The sequence below is a fragment of the Dipodomys ordii genome, unplaced genomic scaffold (genome assembly GCF_000151885.1).
Source record: "Dipodomys ordii isolate 6190 unplaced genomic scaffold, Dord_2.0 Scaffold158, whole genome shotgun sequence".
NCBI classification, from domain to species: Eukaryota; Metazoa; Chordata; class Mammalia; order Rodentia; family Heteromyidae; genus Dipodomys; species Dipodomys ordii.
The window spans coordinates 84379-110129 of NW_012267374.1; the positions used below are offsets into that span (position 1 = coordinate 84379).

General features: G+C 36.1%; 1 protein-coding gene across 1 annotated transcript in view; it reads right to left on the minus strand.

The window, feature by feature from the left end:
* Window positions 1–1711: 1711 nt before the first annotated feature.
* Tbx18 (T-box 18) overlaps window positions 1712–25751 on the minus strand; it is a 29622-nt gene continuing 5582 nt past the window's right edge. Inside the window, exons 4-8 of the mRNA XM_013032856.1 lie at window positions 23727–23898; window positions 14680–14847; window positions 10935–10999; window positions 4974–5068; window positions 1712–2520 (exon numbers count right to left, since the gene is read on the minus strand). Coding sequence (XP_012888310.1) covers window positions 1796–2520; window positions 4974–5068; window positions 10935–10999; window positions 14680–14847; window positions 23727–23898 — 1225 coding nt within the window. The 3' untranslated portion in view covers window positions 1712–1795. The remainder of the gene's footprint in view (window positions 2521–4973; window positions 5069–10934; window positions 11000–14679; window positions 14848–23726; window positions 23899–25751) is intronic.

Genomic DNA, 25751 nt, shown 5'->3' on the forward strand with positions numbered 1-25751 from the left:
CCTCCTTAAAATTATTACTGCAAGCACCATGGCTGGGGTGGACTCATTCTCAAAGTCTGTTCTTCTCTTAAAAACATACACAAAAATCTTACATAGCTCTACCTATTTCAAATATTTCTTCCTATTAATTTTAAATTTTAAAATGAATACTTGATTTTCAAATCAAGTATTTATGAACTGCCAATATCTAGAAACAACTCTCCCTGCATAAATTCTTTTCACCAGAGTATTCCCTTAAATTCATATAACAATGGTATTATTAAGTAAACCAGTAAATCAGGACTGATACTCTTTTCCCACTAAACTAGGAATAAGTTAAAGCTATTATCGTATGCAAAAGACATCACATTCCATTTGTCAAATATATGAAATGGTAATAAGTAGATGGCAGACACATCATTTCACTTTCTCAACAGAAGGGCAAAGCACCTCCTCAAGCATTCTTGGCCTTTCTATTTTATTCCTAATATGCTAATAAACTTTCTTGTTGTGTACTTGTAAGCCATGTATGCATTTTTCAGGGACTTTTAAAGAGTAATGCTGTTTTAAATTTCTTTGGTTCCGAGGTTAAAAATGCTATTGGGGTTAAAAGTTTTATAGTTCCTTTATCATAATTAGTATCTTCCTCCTCAATCCTCCAAAAGAGTCTTTATAGTAATGGGCTTTGGCCTTTGACTACAACCCCATAAGACAGATTGCTGGAGATAACCCTCTGGAATTCCTTGCAGTGTTAACACCATAAAGGCCTAAGATCTGTCCATTTAAGAAAAAGTCAGAGAGATAAGGAGAAGGAAATGTTTCAATCTACAGGAGTTATGAGACATAAATAAGTAGCATAATGCCTTTTCCTTTCTCATGGCTCAGGAAACTTAAATCAAGAGGAAATTTACCCTAACTGGAAAACCACGCTTCATAAAAACCTAAGAGATAGTTGACAATATTATTACTCTGGACTTAAAACATTTCTCACTGGAATCAAACAATCTGAGGAGGATTTATTTACTTCTTGCAATTATTCAGTATCATATATCCTTTCTCTGGTTAAATTTTTTAATGTTTACAGAACATGTTTTAATAGCCTACATGATAAGTAAAATGAGCAAAAATCCAAAATATTAGAAATTTATTCTCTGAAGATGAATAAGGATTTCTATGTCCAACAGAAAGTGAAAAAGTCATAACCTTCTGCCTACCTTCAGAAAGAAAATAAAAATTGTGTTTTGAACTTTTATAAACCTTAAATCTATAAATCTGTGGTAAATAAGAATAAGCAGAAATACAAAACTAATCCTTCATGATTACAAATACCTCATAACTAATACTAACATAATGAGCTTTTGCAGGTTTTCATACTATGTCCAAGAATAACAAAAATCACAGATATCTACATGTTGGTCATCAATACTCAAGTATGAAACCATTTAGAGCACGTTTCTGATAAATTAAGTACAAGTCTTTGCTTAGTATCACTGGCAAGTCTTAAGTCTGAATTCTATTTTTGAAAGTCTGAAATTTTAGCTAAGCAGATTATGTGCACCAATACTCTGTACAACTGGATAAAACAGACAGGGGAGGGGGAAAGCTTCAACACACTATCTGTGATGTATATACAGTGTACACATTTACCATAGATAATTACAATCTCACCTTGAGAAAGTCAAAAACTTTTGTGAGCCTTCAATTTCTCTTGTATGCACATTTTACAAGCTAGAGATAATTTCTTTCCATATTGCTTGGCAAAACAAGAACTAAGAAAATACACTGGATTCAAATGTAGTGTAACTTCAAGGCTTCATCAGACCATATGTGCAGATACTTGAGATGATGACAGAGTTAAGCTTCCAAGGGTCCTGGAGTCAAAGAAACTCTGCTGACCCCCGCTGCTAAGCAGGTGCACGCCTTCCACAGGGGGCAACATCTGCCGATCAGTCATGGTCCCACTGGGTGAGGACCCCAAGAAACTTCCTTGGGAAGAGACAATTTTTTCAGGACTGGCAGCCAGTTTGGGGGATGTGGAGAAGTTATATCCATACAAGGCACAGGGGCTGTGTAACCTGAAAGTGTTATAGGAACCCTGATGGGTCTGGTTAGGAGCAAAGGTGTTGCTGGAGGGTGACGGCATGATGTATTGGAGCTGGGGAGACATCCCTGAAATCTGCATAGACAAACTGGTCTGTGGACAGCTAAAGGCATCCCCATCAGTGCCACTCATGGACATGTTCATGGAGGTGCTGCTGCTCACACCCACATAGGAGGGAGTCCTTGGCGGGGCAAAGGTCTCGCTGGTCTGGTTGGTGAGCCTGTTGTATGTCTCTGCCAATGATGTGCTGTACCGGTTGAGGGTGAGGCCTGAGCGGGCACAGGCAGAATAGTCAGCTGGGGCCAGACTACATAGCTGGCTGGTGTTGGGCCCCAGATGGAAGGCAGGAGAGGAACACGAGGAGCCAGACAAAAGGTGAGGGTGCGTGGCTGGAACACCATTCCCAGTACCTTGAAGCAAAGTGGAGGAACTTGCATTGCCTATAAAAGAAGGTGAGACATAAAGAGTCATCTTTAGTGAATGCATGGTAAATATAGCTTGTGGCAAGGGGAGGCTATGAAGATGGAAAGGAGATGGTCTCAGTGTTCTATGCATTTATAATGTCATTGAATTCAGATTGAAAAAACAATTTAAGGGCAATTATCTCCTTAGCAAACGAGTAGTTTTGTATTAGACAAAAATAAGACACTACTTCTAGACCTTCTGGACATTCTCTCTCAATTACCTTTCCCAGAGTTTTCTTATTTGCTGTAATAAATATTGCAAATATTGAATATACCAGAAACTTTATAAAATATTAATTTTATTTGATTCCTTGCTCCCCAAATTTAATAAGCCATATTTTCAGTGGCACTCATTAGCCTGGTGGGATACACCTCCAGGCCTATTTTTTATTAGTTATTTTTAGGATAAGATCTTTCTTTCCAACCAGTCATGAGTGTGAGCTGCAATCTGACCATTATAGGCTGTCCAGGAATATGCCACCACATCCAGATTCCCTTTCATAAAGATGGAGTTTCATGGTCTTTTCTGCCCATGCTGGCCTACTACCACCATTCTCCTAATTTCAGCCTACTATGTAGCTTGGTCATGATGTCCCACTATGAGTAAAGAAAGGGTCTCTCAAACTTTTCAGCTTAGGCTATCCTTGATGTAGAATCTTCCTGTTCTCTGTCTCCTAAATAGATAGGATTATAGGCACAAGCCACTGAAAGTCTCCCGTAATAAGCAATTCTTTTATATCCATGTTTTATCCTTGTTTTCAGTGAAGCCTTTTCTGGATCTTACAAAGTAAAAGGAGTAGTTCAAAGGAAAGAGCAGAACTGGTCCAAGGCACTTCCTACAGCAAGCATATTTGCTTTTCATTGAAGCTTGGGTCCATCCTGACTATACCACTCAGGTCTCAGCTATGTAAGAAAGCAATAGTCTAGATCCTCAAAAATCTCATTTACAACCAGAAAACAGGTTGGTGAACCACATGCTAACATAACAGCAAAGGTTCAGCAAATAAACAGTGTTGTGAAACTAAGAGGGTAGTTAATCCTTTGTCCAATCAATAATAGTGACGGTCCCTGGTTCTCCCTCTCTATACTGGCTGGCAGATTGATGCTTGCAACTCTCAGGAAACAAAGGGGAGAGGAGAATCCCAAGGGCTGGACAGGTTGTAAAGCCGTCATTGTTTTAGAAACAATATTTTACATAGCTTCTTACAATAATCTAAAAGCCCAATACAACCAGTGATAATAATCTAAAACCCAGTGTGTGCAAGTCTCTAGAATCTGGAAGGTTCCTGGTAAAGAACCTGCCCTCTGGAGCAAGCTGGGAGTCCTACACAGAGCAGACCAGAAGAAAGGTGCTTCCTCCTTCTCTGAGGAAACACAAGCTCTGGGCTTGTGGGAAATAGTCAGAAATAAATGAATCCAAAAGATCTGCCCAATTTTCTCATCATAGACCCAATGACAGAACCCTGTCAAGAAGCTATAAAGATTAAGTGAAGTAAGCCAAGCCCAAAGAAACATAGGTCCCATGGTTTCTCTTATTTGCAATATCTAGTATATGTATGAGTCAAGCAGAAAAGGTCAGATAATGTGATGTTAGGAAAATGAACCCTTAGATATGTATTTTAATGTTTTTCATTTATAAGATTATTTCTTTGTTGCTCTGTATGTCCCTCCCCCACAGTATACCCCCTGCTTTCACTATATTTGATGTCGGTATAATTTGTGGAGGAGATGGGGAAAAACAAGTCGTTTAAGGATACAGGTGGACCTGTTGCAACTATGAGAAGTACAAGTTGTCATGTCGAAAACGAACTTTACAACTTTGGTGCGGAGGGGGGGGTGTTGGTGGAGGGGGGGTGGGGGAGCGGGGGGAGGCTGGGAAGGGATGTGAAGGGTAAACAAAGGAGGAGGCTGCAATGCTTGATAAGAAATGTACTCATTATCTTGCCCATGTAATTGTAACCCCTCTGTACAGTATGTTCACAAAAAATAAAAATTAAAAAAAAATAAATAAATAAATAAAATAAAATTGTCAGAATGAAAAAAAAGAAGCTATAGAGGCTATTATGCTTATAAAAATTTTTTTAAAAAGCCTTATGCAGGGGTGGATTGGAACCAGTATCTGCAACTTCTTATGAACTACACTTGGCCTGAGGGACCCTAGTCCATCTCTAATTAATAGGTGATTTCAGAGTGAGGGAAGGTTATGAAACATACATATAATCTGAAACATCAAAGATGTAACTTAAACCTGACAACTGTTTTTCATGAGCTGTCTCCACAGCCATACAGAAAAGAAACATATCTTGAGGAAGAAAAAATGCTGGTGATGAGGTCACTGTTACAGATGTATATAAAGTATGTATTTTGTAGTGCTTGAGCCTTTAGGCAGGAATTGGCTGCCTCTATGACCAGGAGATTTTATGAATTACCTTGTTTGGGAATTCCAGGGATATCTTCAAAGGTGAGAGTCCGTAGTGAAGGTCGCCAGAATGCATATGACTCCACCAGGGCTTCCAACCCCATTCTAAACAGCACAGTCAGGATGGGTGGGGAGGGGAGGACAAACAAGGCTAGTTAGGAGCAGCTGGAGCTTTCATCAGTAATAAGCATCTCAGAAAACACCACCAGTGTTGAGAGTAGCCCCACAATGGCAGAATAGGAATGTGCCACCAGCAAAACAGAAAAATATGAGAGAACATCTCTAAAGATGGTTAATGCACTGGAGGATCTAAGCCAACTTGGAGGATGCAAAACATCCCTTCGTGATAAGGAGCCAAAAGGAGAGTCTACCTGGGCTGGTATGAGGCCAAGGTTCTGCTGTGATCTGGAGCACCCTGCCTCCTTTCACAGGACTTCTTCCCCTGACTGAGCAAGATGGTTGCTACAAAAGCATATTCCTGTAAAACCCTAAGAGATATTTCGGCCCCTCATGTAGTACATCAGCTGCCAGCTCAGGGGTGGAGTAGAAAGGAAGTCTGAATTCTGCTCAGGGACACAATCTCCACCACCAGCCAAACTAGCTGGAAGATGATCTCATAGGATTATTAGTTAGTATTAACATCACACGTTATTGTAAAGTCCCAACATGCTTAATGAATAAATACTTTTAAAGGGGAATATATATGTACTAAAATAAAAGCAACTACTCTAAATGCTTATAAAAAGAGATTTAAATGAAGAGACTCAGTCTTTCTTTATATCAGGTAACAAACTGCTGTAGGTTCTGGAACTGAGGTCATTTATACCCCTAGCCATTCTCAAGAAAAGACTGAGACCTCAGCGCCTCTCAATCATCTCAGCTTTCTTAAATTCAATATAGTACTATAAGAGGTGGGGCACGGGAGGTATAGCTCAGTAGCAGAGTACCTGCCTAGTGTGTACACACAATACTTCAGGTTCATCTCTAGTACTGAAAAAAAAATGAAAGAAATGCCTGCTTTCTGAGGTATCCAATACTACTTTAGTCATTTCTTATGATTATCAGATACTCTTAATAATTTCAATTCAGGCGCTATCTCCTCTAGATTCTCTAATGCCTCCAATCATGAACTCTGAAACTTCCTGAGTCATATCATCTATAAAACATGACAAATAAACTCTCCAAACAGTAGAAAAGTGATATGTACAGATAAAACTATTAGACATAGTTATCCTAATATGCCAAGAGATGTTGCTTTGTTTTGTTTTGTGGTACTATAAGACAAGGTCTCACTAAGTAGAACAGGCTGGAACTGAATTTGTGATCCTCTTGCCTCAGATTCCTGAGATCTGGAATTACAGGAATGTGCCACCACATCCAATTGTGCTGAGGGCTTATACTCAGAATATGCTGGGTATAATATCAGTTTATTTATTTAATTTATTTATGTCCTCCCTTCATATGGAGTATTATTTCATCCTAATGACAGCTATGTGTGTGCTTATATAGGTTAGCATGCATGAACATATCCTCTCATGTTTCCACATAGTACCTGACTCATCTTCTCAGTCACAGCTCAAAGAAGTGTCGTGACCTACCTCAAATGCCACCATGGGGCTGCCAAAGGAGGGCAGAGCACAGAGTTGACCTACACCTGTTTTACCTGGACTGCCTAGAAGGACATAATCTGGCTCTGATATATAGTCAATGTGTCACTAAGTGGATTATTCAGTAGTATGGACACTAAAATCGGAAGTACTGAGTTGTGAGCGTAGGTTACTCAAATTTATTCTGTGATGTTAAGTCAATTTCTTAACCTCCTAGGACTTCAGTTTCCTACAAAGAATAGTCAAAGAGGCCTGGAAACCTTTTCTAGTTCTAAGGTTATTTTATTTAATTCTAAGTGATTTTCTCCCAAATGACACATCTATAATTAAACTACAAGCCCAATCCAAATCATGCCACTCCGTAATCTTCTGTGCACTGAAGAATCCACTTCTGGCTAGTTTGGTGTGCCCTGTCAGTCTCAATATATAGCATGTTCCCTAAGGGTTGTATTTCTCACTGAATTAATGAATGCTAGGTGCTGTTTAGCTGATTATTCTTATTTATATTATACAAATAATACATTTTTATGTCTTCCTAGAAATAAGATTTTTGATAGAAAAGAATGTTAGTACACAGATTGATAAGAATTCTCTTTTATTATCACAATAGATTTTAATAATGGTACTTTGAAATACTAAAGGTAATCAAAATAGTCACAGAGCAGTCATGAGGGCAGTTGATAAACATAATTAGCAAGAGTCTACTGAAATAAGAAATTTATTAATAGGGATGCTCAATGCTGCTCATTTGCTGACGCAGTATAAACTTTATTATGCTTCAAATACATAAAACAAATTGAGGCAATTCTTTAAGCATCACAAATAGAAAAGCCTAGGCTTAAAGAGATGATCTAAGGGTGATATATCCACAAATGATCTGATCTGGAGCTATTGATATTTTTCCCAAGGCTGCTTTTTCACACTCCTAGTTCCAGAAAGGATTTCAGATATTTTGCAGGAAACAGTTATAAAATATTTATTAGCTGAATCTGGACTTTTGTTTAAAAAGCCTTCATTTGCTCCAGTAATGGAGACTTTTCTCCATCTAGTTAAAGAAGAGATGAAAGGCACCTCCTGCAGGAGAGCAGCCAAGGCGATAATTTATACAAGGTGCTTTGAACAACTTCCACATTTTATCACCACCCTAATTTATGCTATCAAATGGCCGAGTTTATTTAGTAAAATGGTTATGTTTTTCCTGAAGTATTTAAAGAGAAGAAATTTTTGTACCTTCCTGAGTAAAAAATTTTATAGGGTCAAACCTAAGGCCCAACTGAAGAATGAAACTATTCTCAGCACATAAATTCGCTCTCACATAGCAAATGTCTTGCAGGAGAGCTTTTAAGGGCCGAAGCTACTGATTCGTATAAAATAGGCTGCAGAGTCATAAATAGCCAGGAAAGGATAATTTTTAATTAAGGAAAATTGTTTTATAAAGTTTGAACCATCCCAATTCCATGTTCTTTTCATATCATGCTCAATTTATTTCCTTCAGAAGGAAAAATAAAAACAGAATCTTGCTTTAAAAAGCAATTAAAACTGCATAACAGATTCTTGAGTAATAAATATTATAAACTTTTTCTCATGGACTTTCCTTTTCTATTTAATTTATAAAAGAAATATTGTGTCTTTTTATATTCTCCAAACCACTGCATCCTTAACTGACTCATACATATAACTCAGGCTTTTTTAAAAAGTGAAAACAATATATAAGTTCAGAATGTTTAAGAAACTAACAAAATTTTCTCTATATATATTTGTATTGTGTATTTATCAAAGATGTTAGATCAGGGCTTTAAACAGAATATTGATTTATAAACATTTAGCATTCTTTAGTAACCAGTGAAGATCTCATCAATATGCAAGAAAAATTATTTATTTCATGAGGGAAAATCATTGAAACATTATTTCACTAGCAAGAAAGCTGCTATAGACATACTTCACCTATAATAATATACTATTTAAATATTTGGAAAATAAAAAGTTTAAATTTTAAAAGAGTGTTAATTATAACTCATTGCTATATGTTTATTAAAATATTACAAGTTTTTAAAGTAATTATGATATTCACTTTCTTTTCAATTGATACATAATTGTATGTGTGCTGGGTACATGTTTTGCTATCTGCATTTATTGTTTAATGATGGAATCAGGGCATTCACAATATACATCACATCAAATATAAATTTAAAATTAACTTTTTAATAGAAGTAGGTTAAATTGTTAATGTTGAGTCACTAAGAATGGTGTCTTTCAAGACATTACAAGTTTTAGGAGAGTCAGGCAAGAAATAATAGCCATCACCACTGGATGCCATGCCTCCACATTCCAAAAAAACCCAAAGGGAAAGAAATACCTTTATCAAATCTAGTATTCTTTAACCTCACCTTACCAAATAACAGGAAAAATCAACTACCACTTATTATCACTGATGCTACTGATCTTTTTATTGACTAAATTTAAATAACCAATGTCTTTTAGCTTTGCTGCCCCATCTAAGAATTCTTCCCCAAAATATGTCACATGTATCTATCACCTCACTTTTATTTGTAGAAGTCTCCATCACTGTTATTATCTAAAACATACCTTAAGTGCATTTTGAATTCAATGTTTCATAAATGAACTGATGGTATCCAAGCCGGGAGATTTCCAGTAAGAACAGCAGTAAGACTTTTGCTGAAGCTATGGACAGTTTGGTGTATGCTTTCTCAAAACCTGAGTGTTGGCTTCTGGCAGTTCCTGTGAGTTCTAGTAAGTTCTACTTCTGCTTGATAAATGGAAACCAAGCTAAGACTCTCAAATGGACAAATTCTATTCTGATAAAATCAAAGCCATATTCTACCAAAGCATTTGTCAAGGTAGCAAAGGAGTTACCCTAAAAAATTCCCTTCAGCTACCTTTCTAGGTTAAATGATCAGATAAGGTTTGTAAATTACAGTTTCATTTGCAATCAAGTTCAGAAACTGTTCTGAAAAGCTAGTTAACCAGTAACTAATAAAACATAACAAAAGTCAAGCAAGTTTCTCTCGATACTAAAACAGACATCTCAAAGTAACACAAAATAATTTCAACATAGGAGACAATCTGTGTATGTTAAAAATAATTACATAGCTTCCTAGAAGAGGAATAATCTCAGAGGAAAGCCCTCCTGTTTGGCAGTCTTATGGATCCACTGCACTACATTTAAGGTCCTTCTACTCTTAATGCCTTTTTAGTTGCATTTGAGAAAGAAGTTCTTGGGAGGTTTTTTTGACAGAGTCTTGTTATGTCTTGTTATGCCAGACTCCAACTCACAATCCTGTTGCTAGCTTTTAGTAGTTGTATTTTAGTCCTTATACAGCATGCTGTTTAAGCAATGCAATGGCATATAAAGATGACATATGTCTCCGAAAGAAACTGAATATATCTGAAAAGGGTTTAGCTCTGAAAGACCTAAGACTCTATTCTTATTGCTTACCTGTTGTTCCCTAAAATTTCAAATTTAATTGTCTTTAAATTAATTGGAGATTTTCATTTCATGTAGACAAACTGAGACGTGGAGAAATAACTTTGAGCAGAAGGTAATAAAAACTTCAAACACTACTTTTAAAAAATAATATGCTTTGTAAAACATTTAAATCAGTCTTGGCCTGATAAGGCATTTAGAGAATGTTTGTCTATTATTACCCTGTTTTACTAAGTCACTTTAGAAATGATTTGTTGCACTGTATTGTAATAGAATCATATATTAATACATTTGAAAGCCCTTGGTACACAGACTAGATTATTTGCTTTTTGATAAAACTAATAGAGTGGCAGTCATTATTGTAGTGCTCTGTTTAGTAGGAACACTATAAAACAGAACACAGAGAAAAGAAACGAGTTTGTAGCTGCCAGCAGAGCCAAAACAAATTTGAAAACTAAAGAATATCAGCTTTCTTGGCCATTGGAAGTACTTTCATAATCCAGCTGGAAGTATTAGTTAACAAGAGACTCTCCATCATGCTCCCCAGACAGAATCAATAGACAGTTGTGCCATCACTAAGGAAATTCTAAACCAACAGCAGAGGCAGAGAAGACACTGACTTGGGATGCTGGGCCCCTGAGCCTGAAAGGGCAGGATTCTTCAAAGCCCCTTAAGAAACAACATACTCTATATACCCCAAGACCTTATACTTCTACCCAAACGCCATGCATGAAAGCTCATGCATGAACTAGGGCAGGATACACCATCACACTCCACACAACAGTGTTAGACAATTTAAAATTCCCCTCAGCAATTCAACGTCCTGTTGATAAATTTAAACTTTTAGCTTGAGTGGAAAATTCACAATAAAATATTAAACCTACTTATAATAAGTAAAGTGCATTTCTTTGCTACATACCTGTTTCTCCCAGAGTCTCGGAAGCCTTTGGCAAACGGATTCCTGTCTATCTTAAGGCGAGTAATCTGCAAAGTAAGAAACACGGTCATATAAAATCTTACATAAACATCACAGGATTATAACCAGCAGAGACAATTGCATTCCTCCATGTGTGGCAGTAAAGAGTCTAGCAGTAAAGCTCAAACAATGTTCCAGAAATCATTTGCTATGAAATACTCTCTTATTCCCCTTTAATCTCCAAAAATAAAGGTGTTGTTTGTTTTTTATAGTACTCAAAAAAGAGATTTTGAATTGTCTGTTTTCAGTGTGTCCAAGGTTGGACCATTCTCTCAGAAATGAAGACATTCCCTTTAACTCTGTGATGTAATTCAAAACTGATCCTATCACACTCGGGTACAAGCAATGTCCAAAAGCATCCATTTCTCAGCCATTCATAAGCTTCAATGTTAAGTTCCTCTGAGGCCTTTCCTTCAGAATTAAGTGTTGCCTATCCCCGTTTTACTTTTTGCCTCTGTATTTTTCTTTGCCTCTCCTTTAATCTCCTCAGGGCTCCCATCTGAAAGTGTTATTCTTTTATCTCTTACTTGTGCAGTCCTAATTTGCTCACTGAATTACAGTGAATATCTAGCCAGAGATAACCTCTACTGAAAGCTTCTATTGGAATTAGTTCTTTGTAGGAGAAATAATGATGTTTTAATTTTAACAAGAGTTTCTATTTGTTGACTCATAACCAACCTCTTTCCCACTAAAACCACAAGATTTGAGGACAAGGAAGGATTTTTACAAATGTTCTCATTATCTCTGTTAAATTTTGTTTTTATTGATACCCTCCTGAACTCAGCACTAATAAATAACATCCTATCTGTTTCTTACCCAGACCTCTACTTTGTCCAATCTATTTTTTAGCAGTGTATTATGGTTTGCCTTCTAAATTCTTTGTGTTAATGAAATCTAAAAAATTAGTGAATATATTTTTTATTGTGAAAGTAGAGAGTGATTACAATTACATGGGCAAGATAATGAGTACATTTCTTATCAAGCATTGTAGCCTCCTCCTTTGTTTCCCCTTCCAGTCCCATCCTCCCTCCCCCACCCAATTCTCCCCCCTCCCCCCACCCCCCGCACCAAAGTTGTAAAGTTCATTTTCGACATAACGACTTGTACATCTCATTATTGCAATGGGTCTACCTGTATCCCTACTTAAACGATTTGTTTTTCCCCTTCCCCTCCACAAATTATACCTACATCATCAAATACAATGAAAGCAGGGGTTATACTGTGGGGGAGGGACATACAAAGCAACAAAGAAATAATCTTGTAAATGTGTTAGAAACAATCGCATGAAAGAAAAAAAATTTGAATACATATCTTAGGGTTCATTTCCCTGACATCAACTTATCTGACCTTTTCTGCTTGACTCAGACATATATTAGATATAATGAATATATTTATATCTTGGCTAAGGATGAGATGTGCCATATAGCAACACCGCAAAGAAGGCAGCCCTCTCTGGAGTTTCCTTAGCCTGCTGTGCACACTCCCAGTCATCCTCCAATCAGACTTACAACATTTGAGACACATGTGCTCCATATGACATCATCTTGAACTACATTATAAAGAATATAATGATTTTGCTAATTAATTCACTATGTCGGCCATCCTCTCATTGAAGGGAATTTTTCATTACAACTCAATTCTCTGTTGAATTCAGTGATATTCAAATAATACTAAACAACTTAAAATGTTTATAGAAGAGTAAAGAATATATAACAGTGCCTGTCTAAACAGAGATATATCTTAATTGCCATCAGAAATATATCTCATACTAACATCACCACATGTATTAAATGAACATTAAATTATACTATACTAATTTTTATGCCTATCATTTACTTAGAATTATGTGCATGACTATCACTCCCTTGTTTTCTTTTAAAATGAGGCTTTAAAAGTGACCTTCCTAAGGTCAAATGGATACTAGCCAAAAGAAATGCTATGAGAACCAGGCTGCAGAGTACAGGCTGTTTACAACCAGGTGATCTTTACCAATTTTCCCCAAGTTTTTAAAGATAGTATCTGGGTAATAAGTGAATTGATCATGCTTTATTGTTATCAATTTCCTAATTTCTTCACTCTCTTAATTAACTTGCTAGTGTCTGTAACAGATATAAAACACTAATATGTGCCAAGAATTCAGTGCATTAGGCCTAGTATATTACTGATGGTGGGGAAAATACACATAGCATAACAATGAGGGAGACAGGTGATTAACTAAGTTGATTAAAACCATACTAAAAGTCTACACTATATTCTCTTCATGCAACAACATTTTGTAACAGTCATATTGACTGCAATGTTTTTTAAGAATATCAGCCTACATTTCTCTAGACCTTCTACAGTTTATTCTTCACATTCCTTCCTAAGGACTATATGGAAGAGTGGCTTTACTTATGGGACTGTCTCTACAGGATGAGAAGAGACTCTTTAAAGTTATTACATAGGATAGATTCTCATATCCCATAACTTACAAACAGCAGATACCACACTGATAGAGAAAAAAATGTTAACTGCAATATACACAAAAGTAAAAAGAAGAGGAAACCTAAGACAATTGGTCTAACCACTAAAATTCAACAGTAATAAACCTAAGACAGAACATTTCAGTCCTCACCATAGAGCTTTCTTTTGAAAACTGGCTAGAATTCCATGGATTAAATATGTGCTTTCAATTCAACTTCATATAAAAGAGCCTTAAAGAAGTACAACTATTTACTAACATAGAAAAGAAATATTTTACTTGTCAACTTATTTCTAACTCTAAGAAAGGATTCCTTCACAATTGCTGGTCTCCGACGGTAACACAAACAATTTCCATCACATCTTAAAGCATGGCTCACAAGAAAAAGTTATTTTAGTACTTTTAAAAAATGGGGGTGGGGGTTGGACATAAAATCCAGGCATCTGTGGCTCATACTTATAATTCTAGCTACTCAGGAGGCTGATATCTGAGGATTGTAGCTCAAAGCCAGCCTGGGCAGAAAAGCCGGTGAGACTTATCTCCAATTAATCACTAAAAGGAATAAAACAAACAAACAGAAAAAGCCAGAAGTGGAGCTGTGTTTCAAGTGGTAAAACACTAGCCTTGAGCAAAAGAAGCTCAGGGACAATGCCCTGGCTTTAAGATAAATGCTAATATAGTTCTCATAATTCACTGGTTACAGTTTTAAAACCAAATCACATGCTATTATGGTATAACTCCCATCTCACAATAGACATGTTTTCTAGTTTTAATTACTGTCTCTTGGAATACAAAGTAAACAAATTCTGTCAGCCATAAGACATCACAGCAGTATTTTGGGAATGATGGATAAAGAATTGTTTTTGTATACACACAAACACACACATCCTGGATGTTACATATGATAAATGATAAATAATAATTCTTTTTTTTGTTTGGGTCCGGTTGTGGGACCTGAACTCTGGGCCTGGGCACTGTCCCTCAGCTCTTCAGCTCAAGGCTAGCGCTCTACTACTTTAGCCACAGCGCCACTTCCGGCTTTTTTCTTTTTGCTTATGTGGTGCTGAGGAATCAAACCCAGGGCCTCAGGCATTCAAGGCAAGCGCTCTTCCACTGAGCCACCTTCCCAGCCCTAAATAATAATTCTTAACATTTAGATACAGAGATAATGAGCACTAGCTTTCCATTCACACCTGAAAAGTATAGAAAGGTCCCTGGAAACAATACCTGCTGATTCTGGTAGGCGGTGACAGTGGTGAAGACAGTTTCTGGGAAGGAGAACACCTTCACTCCCTCGCCCGATGGAACAGGCTTAATGGGAGAAAGATCATCTCCACAGTCTTTACGGATCACGTGTACTCGAGGTTGGTATTTGTGCATAGAATGAAGGATAATCTGTATCAAGGAAAGAAAACTCAGATTTAATCAGGAACCTCTCCCTAATCTTCATAGTATAACTAGATATTTACCATGCAAAATAAGTTTCTGCTGGAACTGAACTTTTGCAAAGTACCTTCTCCCTTTCTCCAGTATCAAAGGTGTGAAACTCTAGGCTTTGAAATATTGCTTATTTGGCTGATACACTACTACTTGAGCCATGCCTTCTTGACAGGCTTTTTAGTAACTGGAAATGGGAGTCCCTTAGACTTTTCAACCAGGGTTGGCCTTTAATAGTGATCCTCTGGATGTCAACCTCCTGCATAATTAGAGCTATAAATCTGAATCCCCCCCCCTCCAGTGCCTGGCCAGAAGCACTACTTTAATAAAATACATCAAAACTGTGAGAGAGGACTAAGAGGTTGTTTGTAAAAATATGAAACAAAAAAACCCACTATTTTAATGAAACTTTGGCTACAATCATGGGACTTCAATGCTAATTTTTGTTGCTGAAAACACAAGACCAAATTTATAAAAATTGTACTTACCAGTCAAATTGAATCATGCATTTAAAAACAATGAAAGAAAAAAAGATTTAAATCATTTAAATACTATCAAATAGATCTTTCAAAAATAAATGCTGCTTTATGGATTTCTTCACAGGGAATTCATCTTTTATGTGTGACCGTACAAGTCCACTCAAGGGCAAAGCTAAATTTAAAGACACGTTAGTATCTGCCTTGTATGTGGCTTGCAGAGTCTCTGATTTGCCAGAAGAGCACAATATCCATCCTCTAACTTGGTAAGGCTTCTTCAAAACTCAGACTGGAGGATAGGAAAAGCTGCCCTTTCAGATTTTGCTGTGGGAATCCATGATCCAGTTTAACATTTTTCTAGTAAAAACTTTCACTCTTTTAAAATTGATCAAATTCAGAAGTCGTGAAAATGTGTAGCATATAACTTTTTAATTGTTGTAAGTAAAAAGCCATGTATATATGCCCAACGTGAGTTAGATAAAAGAACATTCACATTATAGGTAGTAGTACTGAGCTGTTGCTAATACACTATTCGGGAATTTTTCAACCACATAATTAAACATTTCTTTTTAATCATAAAATAAAAAATAAATAGGACCCAGACAAGTTTACAAATACATCATGACTACATTAAAATAGAGTTGAAAGGACTCGTACAAAGGTCTGAACAGTGATTATTTTTAAAAATCTGTGACTAAAGGTGTTTTATTTCCCTTCTTTTTATGTTTTAATGCTTTTAAGGCTGAAGCAGGCAGAGGGGATAAAATAGGTTCACCCAGTGGTATTATCTATTTGCTGCTGGAGTTCTAAATTCAGGTTTCTGAAATTACTTTAAATAACAAATCTCTAACATTCCTGAGATATTCGATTTAAAGTCAGGTTTTTAGATACTACAAAGTTGGTGGTTGATTTACTTCATGTTCTGGAGGTGGGCAGTGTAATATGTTAAATTCAGAACCTTCAGTCAATCCAAACTCAAACAGTCCTATGTCTGGAGAGTGTTTGCTGACACACAGAAGGTGTCTGTAGCCTCTGCTAGTAACACTGTAGTCACATTTTTTTGCATGGAAAGTTTTCTTTCTGACAGTAGAAGAAATTCCTGGATAACAAATCTAATAGTCATGTTTCCAAAGATGGAAGTAAAACAATGAGGAAAAGGTATGAAGGGGCAATAATCCTCATCATCACCTGTGTGTACACACACACACACACACACACACACACACACACACACACACTTGAACAATCTTTATGAAAACCTCTTTCTTTCTAGGCCTAAGAGCAAAATTTCAATGATGCATGAAGGACTTATGAAATCAATTTAAAGGTTTGAATCAATTTTTTTAAATAAGTAAAATTATAAGGCTTAAAGTAGAGTGTGATGCTTGTGGTAAGATAAGTGGTATTTAAAAAAACATTTTGTTAGCTTTATGTTTGCCTTGCACTAGGTCATAGCATATGTCTTGCTGTAAGTCAGGTGAAAGCAAATCAAAATTTAATGCTAACAATTAATTATAACCATAAGCATTTTCTAAACAGATTTTCAGTGAACACAGAATGTCTTTTTCTCTTCCTTCCTCAGTATATGATTGCTAGTGGCTTTTTTCTACTAATCAAATACTAAGTTTATATGCTTGAAATTCCAATATCTCAGCAGTGTTGAAAAATATCTTCCAGTTACTTTTTTACCCAGGGGCTTGAACTCAAGGCCTGGGCACTGTCCCGGAGCTTTTGTGCTCAAGGATAGTTCTCTACCACTTTTAAGTGAAAACCCCATTTTTGGCTTTTTGGCAGAAGTCAGCCTTCCAAGTAGCTAGGATTATAGGCCTGAGCCAGCCCTCAGCCAGGAGCTTTCTTTAAGTTCTGCTGTGGAAGGAGAGCATCCAGGGAGGAAGTAGAGGTCTGCTCCCTGTTCTCTAGGGATATGTCTGTGTCCCTTTCCTTTTCCAAAATGCAAGATGATAATAATGTTTACATTTCTAAGTCTCATAAAACTGGCATTCTTACCCCAAATTACAAATGGAGAAGCTAAGGTCTACAGAAAAAGGGATTTCTACATCCTCAATCTGAAGGCCAGCTCACTTAGCCCCCAACCAGTTTTCTCACATCTTACATCGCATAGCTGGCCAAGCCCAGCAAATGAACCAAAAAGATAGTTCACAACCTATACAGGCAGTTAATTAAGGCCAAACTTGTGTCTCAGTCACCATGTGAAAATCTATGATAGAATTATATGATTATTTTTCCAAATTTTATTATAGTAAGTTTTTACTTCAGCAAATCATTTTAAGTATGAACAGAAAACAGCACAAGATATATTTTGTACCAATAATTGTTCATGCTAATTCAGCCTTTGCCCTCTGTTTTCATTTCCTAATTAATCCCTCTTTAGAAAATTGGTATCAAAGTTTGAGAGAACACTTGGCCTCTCCCTCTTCTCAAGCTAAGGGACAAAGTTTTGCCGATAAGCAAATCAAATAATAGCATCTATAAACTCCCATAGTCCCCATTCCTTTAAAAAAATGAATTGCAGAGCAGAAGAAAAACTGAAGAGAAGCCACTTGACCTATCACAAATTTAATACATAGCATATTTCAGAGCACTAGAATGAACTGACTTGAAATGAGGGGAAAAAATTTTATTTGGGTTTTCTGTTTACTAGTCAACAAAAAGTAGATTTTTATTTTATGAAGAATGGGTATTCACGGTAATGTCTCCAAATAGTTATATGCATTTTAATTTTATATTTTTATCCTGAGAAATAACTTTAGGCTGGGCACAGTGGAGTATAATGCAGAACTAGCTGATGTATGCCTATGTCTATTAGGGAATAACTGCAATAGTAGTCTAAAGATTTTTTTAAGGTAGAGGGGTACTAATGAGAGAAGGCTAGGCTAACAAGAAGAATAAAAAGCACAAATAAGATGGAAGTAGATGGTTTGAATGTATGAAAATAAAACACAAATTTCAATTGTTCTAGGTAGAGGAGAAAGGGAGAGTGATAAGAAGGTCAGATTGATTGAAAAACATAGGAAATATGCATATAAACACTTCCTCTCATATAATGTGTACTAATAAAAAAGAAATCCTAAAAAATTGATTTTCAGTATTTCTACAATAATATACTGTATCACTAGAATGTTTCAGATACTGCTGAACAAGATTCAGTTCTTTATATGACACTAATACTTTTATCAATATAATTTTATTCGCAGTAAGGTGTTATGCAGATGGGTTACAATTTCATAAAGTAATGAGTACAATTTTAGTACAATTAGTAATATTTGATTTTTAATGAATTATCAAACTTAAAATAATGAATAGCCAATTTGTATATTTCATAAAACATGCAGATATGGAGAATCATTGGCTTTATTTATCATTGACCACAATGATAATAACATGCACAGCTGAAAATAATAATTCTGATATCCATGATCTATATTCTTTGTTCTGTTTAAGTAATGCTGTTCTTTTTTTCTTTCATTCAATGCTACTGAGTAGCATAGTCACAATGACATATGTAGAAAAGAACAAAGTGTTTTACCACATTTTTCTACTTTGAAGACTAGATTTGAGGGTCTAGGGGTGTAGCTCAATGTAGAACCCTTGCCCTGGGCTAGATCCCTAGTATCACAAGTAAGATAAAGTAAAAGCTAGATCTAAGACCAGCATTATTTATTTCTAATTAGATGTGTTGAAAATACCTGAGGTTTGACCAACAGGCAGCTGTTTCTTGCCTCCAGATGACCTAAATTCACATGTTGGGATAAGTCAAGCAAAGGACTGTTATAAGGAACAGAAAAGACTTAACTTCTTGCTTTTTAGTATAGTAGCTTGTTTTTGCTTTATGTGTGATATTGCATATAAAGCATCTGTAGATGCAAACTTTCTAGTTTATCAGCTGCCCTGATTCACTCAAAAGTTTTAAGATTCCAGTATAACACATGAGAAAACCAAGCCTGAAAGATTAGAAGTGACAGGCCCAGTAACTTCCCCAAAGTAGAATAAATGTGCTATATTTCTAAGCCATTGCAAGTTACTTCCATCAGTTTGCATTTTTGTTTCAAAGGACGCTGGCAACCACTCTTGAAATTGGAAATGAGTGTGGCTAACTAGCAAGGCTCCCTTCTAGTACTGTGGGTGCAAGTGCTGCTGAGGCTCAAGGTTCATCATTTCCTTGTAAATGCTCTTGCAGGGAGATGCTCTTATCTATAAATGCTGTCATTCAGAGGACAAAAAAAACTTCCCTGTAAATAAAAAATAATAAAATCAAGTACCAGGGTCTACATGAAGTTTTCCAATCATAATGCTGCCCAGTGAATTACTATAAATTGCTAGCATAGAGTTGGCTATACATTCTGCAATGATCAAGATCAGATCGCTGAGGCGAATGCTTTCACAAATTTCAAAGATAGAGGACAGGTCTACTCTGTATTTTCTCCAGTACACATTTCTGAACAATAGTCTTTGGAAACAAACATAATGGCACATCATCTCTGTCTCACATGGATCTAGGAGATCTATATCTAGCCTGAAAAATAGTTAATCTTTTCAATCACTTTCTTACTCAATTTTTTAAAAAAGCATTGCAAGGAAAAAGTTTTGTATAAAGGTTTGTGGGAGGAGACAGAATAAAAAGAAGGAAATATTATCAAAGTACATTACACTCAGTATGAAAATGTCACAATGAAACCCCTCATATTGTACAATATAATATATGCTAATAAAATAATTAAAAAATAGAAACTAAGTGTGGTTGCTGGAGCCTGTAGACCTAGCAGAGATCAGGGGAACTCAGTTTGAAAGCAACTTGGGCATAAAAGTCATTGAGACTCCATCTCAACAAATGTGCCTGTTAACCCAGCAACATAGGGAGGGACTAGTAGGAGAAACTCAGCCTAGTATAGTCTAGACATCAAGTGAGACACTACCTTGAAAATAACCAACAGGAGAAGGGGGTGGAGGCATAACTCAAGTGGCAGAGCATTTGCATTGCAAGTGAAAGACCCTAAATTCAGTCTCCAATTCTGCTCTCCCTGCAAGAAAAAACACCTAACCTCACCCCCAAAAAAACATTTTCCCATAAATGAAAAATAATAAACAAAATATAAAATCAAGTCGCAGGTCAACATGAAATTTTCCAATCACAATGCTACCCACTCCCACACCTTTAACACAGTTAAACGAGAACTGAGAGGACAAAATTGTAGGAAAACACTTTCAAAAATGATTTCTCAGTAGAGCCCATAATTGTTTTTCTTGTGCCAGCACTAGGGCTTGAACTCCCAGCCTCACATTCCAGCTCAACGTCTTCACTCCTGCCACTTAAAACATGCCCCCACTTTCAGCTTTTTGCTGATTAACTGGATATACTGGATTTAGAGTCTCTCAGATATCTATATGAGTTGACTTGGAACTGCAATCAACAGATCTCGCCTCTTGAGTAGCTAAGCTTACAGACATAAACCACAGAAGTAGGATTGAGTCCACAATTTTTATTACAGGCTACAGTAACTTTCTCTAGTTAGGAGATTGAAGGATAGCAAAGAGGTAAGTCCCTGAGAGGTCTCTGTCAGGAAAGAGGTGGTTGAATTAGAAAGTCCCATCACAATGGTAATATGTCCTCTTAGATGTTGTCACAAACAACAGAGTTACAAAGAAATTCCTAATCTCTGATACAGTCCATTTAGGGCCATCAAACTAAATAAACACAACAGACGAGTCTAAGCTTTCCCCATCTTTCTTGCTGAAATAAGATCCTGCCCAGGACATGGGAATTTGTGCACCTTTCCTTCTCTTTTCATCTCGGTTAGATCACATTTTACAAAGTTTACAAAAATATTTTGTTTTAATAAACAATGGAAAGGAGCCTTTTCCCCTTTTATATTCTTCTCTGGTATCAACTGATCGATACATTTTTACATTCACAAAAGCATTTCATTTCTTTGCTTCCAGTTGGCACAAAAATAGCCCTCCTCGTTCCCCATATGAATTACATCCCTTTACTAGACTAACGCATCTGTCACAATCTGAAGAGAAAATGTTCACCTTTGTCTGGATTTTTGTTGTCTAGATTTTGCTTATTTTCTGCTATTTCTGATTTTCCTAATAGTAATATATTTTCATTAGGTTCAAGCAATTAACTTTCACTTTGTAACTGCATAAGCAATTAACTTTCAATTTGTAACTGTACTTCTATGTTTTAAACAAATGCCATGTAATAATTTCATGCCAATGTATATTTTAAAGCTGTATTCTTAAACTGTATTATGCATAAATATATAATGGTTTTAGCCGAGGGCTAAAACTCATGGCATGAATGCTCTTTTTGAGCTTTTTTGCTCAAGACTAGCACTCTACCATTGAGCCCCAGCTCCACTTGCAGCTTTTTGGCGGTTAACTAGAAATAATTAACTTTACTGCCTGGTCTAACGGTAAAGAGATCACACTATAATCCTCAGATCTCAGCCTCCTGAGTAGCTGTAATTACAGGCATACTATATTTTTTGTAAATAAGCAATTCCAAGTGGAATTTAATCTAAAATTTCCTATTAAAAAAAGAATAACTCCAACATTTCAATCAGCCCTCAATAAGAAAGGAGAAACCAGTGTTCTCTCAGTGAATCGAAGCGAAAAAGTAATTGTTATAATTTGAGTACATGAGACTATAAAAATAAACATAGAGATACAACAGAAGTCTAGGCTCAGGTCACTGGCTACCAAGTGAAAGGGTCTGAGTTCAAGCACTAGTATTCTGAACATTTTAAAAAATTATAAAAGGTAACAATTAAACCAAGGTAATCTTATATGAAATTTTATTAGATGTAGCTTAACAATCTAGACTTTGGGGCTCAGAATGTGGCTTAGCGGTAGAGTGCTTGCCTAACGTGCATGAAGCCCTGGGTTCTATTCCTCAGTACCACATAAACAGAAAAAGAAGGAAGTGAAACAGTGACTCAAGTGGTAGAGTGCTAGCCTTGAGCAAAAGAAGCTCAGGGACAGTGCCCAAGCCCTGAGTTCAAGCCTTAGGACTGGCAAAGAATAAGTTAATTAATTAATTAAAAAATCTAGACCTTGCATTTGTGTTCCAGTCAAAATTAAGTAGTCAAAGGTCTTCTTCAAGGTAAAGTACTTAAGATACTCTCATGATATACCTTTGTTTATAAAAATTTACTCATGGCTGGGTCAAATAATAGAGCAAGTGTGATGTCGAATCCCAACATGACCAAAAAAAAAAAAAAAAATTACAAACAGTTCACGTCACCTCTTTAAGAAATGAACAAATAAATTGGTAGCCCTTTTGGGTACGTTGTTTTCTTTAACAGGTATTTAAAAGGTCCTTCATATCTATAATCCTAGCTAAGAAGCTGAAGTCTTAGGATCAAGGTTCAAGCAACTCAATTAACCATTAAAAGCTAAGAGTGCAGATGAGGTTTGAATGGTCTGAGCACCAGCATTGAGCAAAAAGCAAAGTAAGACTGTTAAGGCTTTGAGTTCAAGCTCCAAAATCAGCACAATTAATTAATTTATTTTAAAAAGCAAAAGATATTTCAGCCCTGTTTCAATCAAAACTCTCAAACAACAAAAACTTTAACACACTATGGAAATCAGCATATAGCTAGTTATTTATTAAAATACTAAAGCAGAAACCTCACCTAAAAGCAATATGCTTGAAGAGAGCACTGTGACTCAAAATGGTAGAGCACTAGGCCTTGAGCAAAAAGCTCAGAGATGGTGCCCAGGACCTGAGTTCAAGCCAATGACTAACAACAACAACAGCACTATGCAAAATTTTATTATTAATAAAATGTTAAAAATAATAACATTGTTTGAATGGCTGAACTTGGACTTTAGTATCAGATTTGAGCAGTTTTAGGAATAAAAGGAATTATTGTTGTAACAACACTTGGACACATTAGATGTCATTACAAAACAATTGGGAGCTTGCAGATGGAACACACAGCCTAAGCTCAGGTCATTACTGAGAAGCATGAGTCTCAGCTGGGAAAAGGAGCTAGATGCCCAGAGAATACAATAAATCATTACCCCTGTTTACCCAACTCCCAAGCATTTTTAGAGTATAATAATTAGCACCTCATGGGATCTGACACAAATGTTCTAGTTAAAAAAAAAGATCCCTGCCTTGTGCTCTTCCATCCAACATTAATGCAAAATAAAACTTTAACCTATTAATTGCTTCATAGGATAGTTCAGCATAGTCTTTAATGCAAATACAACCTTGATGATCAGGATGTATTGTACGTGCTGATCAACAAGAAAGCAACAGTGTGATCTCAGAAGTGTCCCAGACATCTGTGCCATCTTAATGGTAGTGTATTAGAGGGGTGCTGTACTCACATGGCCTTGGTCATCGAGTTCATTGTTGGTGAGCTTCAGCTTATCAAAACTGATCACTTGTCTCATCCAAGTCTCCCCAGAGGCAGGTGAGTCTGGATGAATATACACCCTGGGTGGTACGGGGGAGTCGGCATTACCTGCCACCATCCATTTAGAGCTGTGATAAACATACCTAGAAAGCAAAGCAAAGATTCTCAGAATATGTACTATCCTTTTTCTGGACTTTCCAACTTACTAGCATCAGACACAATGTGAACCCTTTTTAAAAGAAGTCTAAAATACACTGGTTTTCTCTTTACACTTGAAATAAGCCTTTAAGCACTTTTCAATGTTTCTGCAATAGTGGGGGTCTACTGACAGCACAGGGTAAATAAGATACTAAGGACTTAGTGAAAAAGTATGTGCATTATCCTCCTGGGAAGCAAGTATCTTAATTCTAAGGAATGATACTTACATTAGCATTGCCATCTGTATTTTCTCTTTTTTACCTTAATACTCAATTGATATGAAAAAGATATGAAATCGGCAAGCCTACTTGTAAGAAAATCTAAAACATTTGAAAGGTGTATCTTAACATATTCAATTTCCTTGAAGATCACCCATTTTAGATTATATGCAGGCTGATGAGGCAGAGAAGAGGACATTTTCATGCTTTTATAGGGAAAAAAGTTTTATCTTATATTACTTAGAATTTTTTCCTAATGCTCTAACACTATAAGCTGAGAATAAGACAATTCAGTTTAATTTAAAGTTTTTGAATAATTATAGAAATATAAGCTACTATTAATCTATTTTGCTTTACTCTTGTAAGAAACTTTTTGAAAATACTTTTCCAACACCACTAATTAAAGTACAAATCACCCTTTGAAAATGATAGCAAATTTAATTAGTGTTGCTTTCCTTTTTCTTTTCATTCTTATTTTTATTTATTTTGTTTTTTTGCCACTACTGAGTCTTGAACTCAGGGCTGTGTGCTGTCCCTTAGTTTATCACTCAAGTCTGGAACTCTATCATTTGAGCCACAACTCCACTTTTGGCTTTTTGACCATTAATTGTAGATAAAAGTCTCAGAAACTTGCTAACTGCTGGTGGCTCATGTCTGTAATCCTAGCTAATCAGGCTGATCACCTTTGAAGCCCCCTGGATAAGAAAGTCCAGGAGACTCTCATCTCCAATTGACCACCAGAAAACCTGAAGTGGTGCTATGCCTCAAAGTGGTAGAGAGCTAGCCCTGAGAAAAAAGAATAATAATAATAATGCTTAAGGACAGTGCCCAGGCCCTAAATATTCAAGTCACATGCCAGACTAAAAAAAAAAAAGTCTGTCTCTTTCAGCCTGAGCTAACTTTGAACCACAATTCTCAGATCTCAGACCTCCTGAGCAGCTAGGATTACCAGCATGAGCCCCAAGTGGCTGGGTTTAATATTACTTTTCTAATTAAGAGAAAAATATCCCATTCTTTTATTTTTATGTCAAATAAACTGAATAGTAACAAAACAGTTAAATTACAAAGTTCCAAGTAATAAGTGATATCTGAAAATCTAACTACAATAAGATGATAATTTATTAATGTTAGTCAAAAACTAGGATCTCTGATCTGGAGGTCTGGCTCAGGTATGGCCTGAATAGCAAAGCCTAAGTTTAAACCCTGGTACAACAACAAAAAAAAAAAAGAGGAGAGGCGGGGGGAGAGAGAAGAAAACAATAAATACTCCTAGATATTTTCTACCATTTGTGTGTTAAACATTGCATATGATTTTATAGCAATAACTCGTCAATAGTCTTTAAAAATTCTACTTGTGTAGTATACAGATTTTTTTTTTTGTAAATAGCATGAAACAAACATAAAGCAAGCCTCTTTGCTTCAACTACCATCCGGTTCTCTTGAGTCAAATATGCTGATATTTAATTCCTTTTCTTAAGGAAAATAGAATCTACCACAAATGTTTAAGAATTTTCCTTTAATTAGTATTCTGTAATTTTTAACAAATAAGTTTCTAGCAATGGACTTTTACAAACATTAAT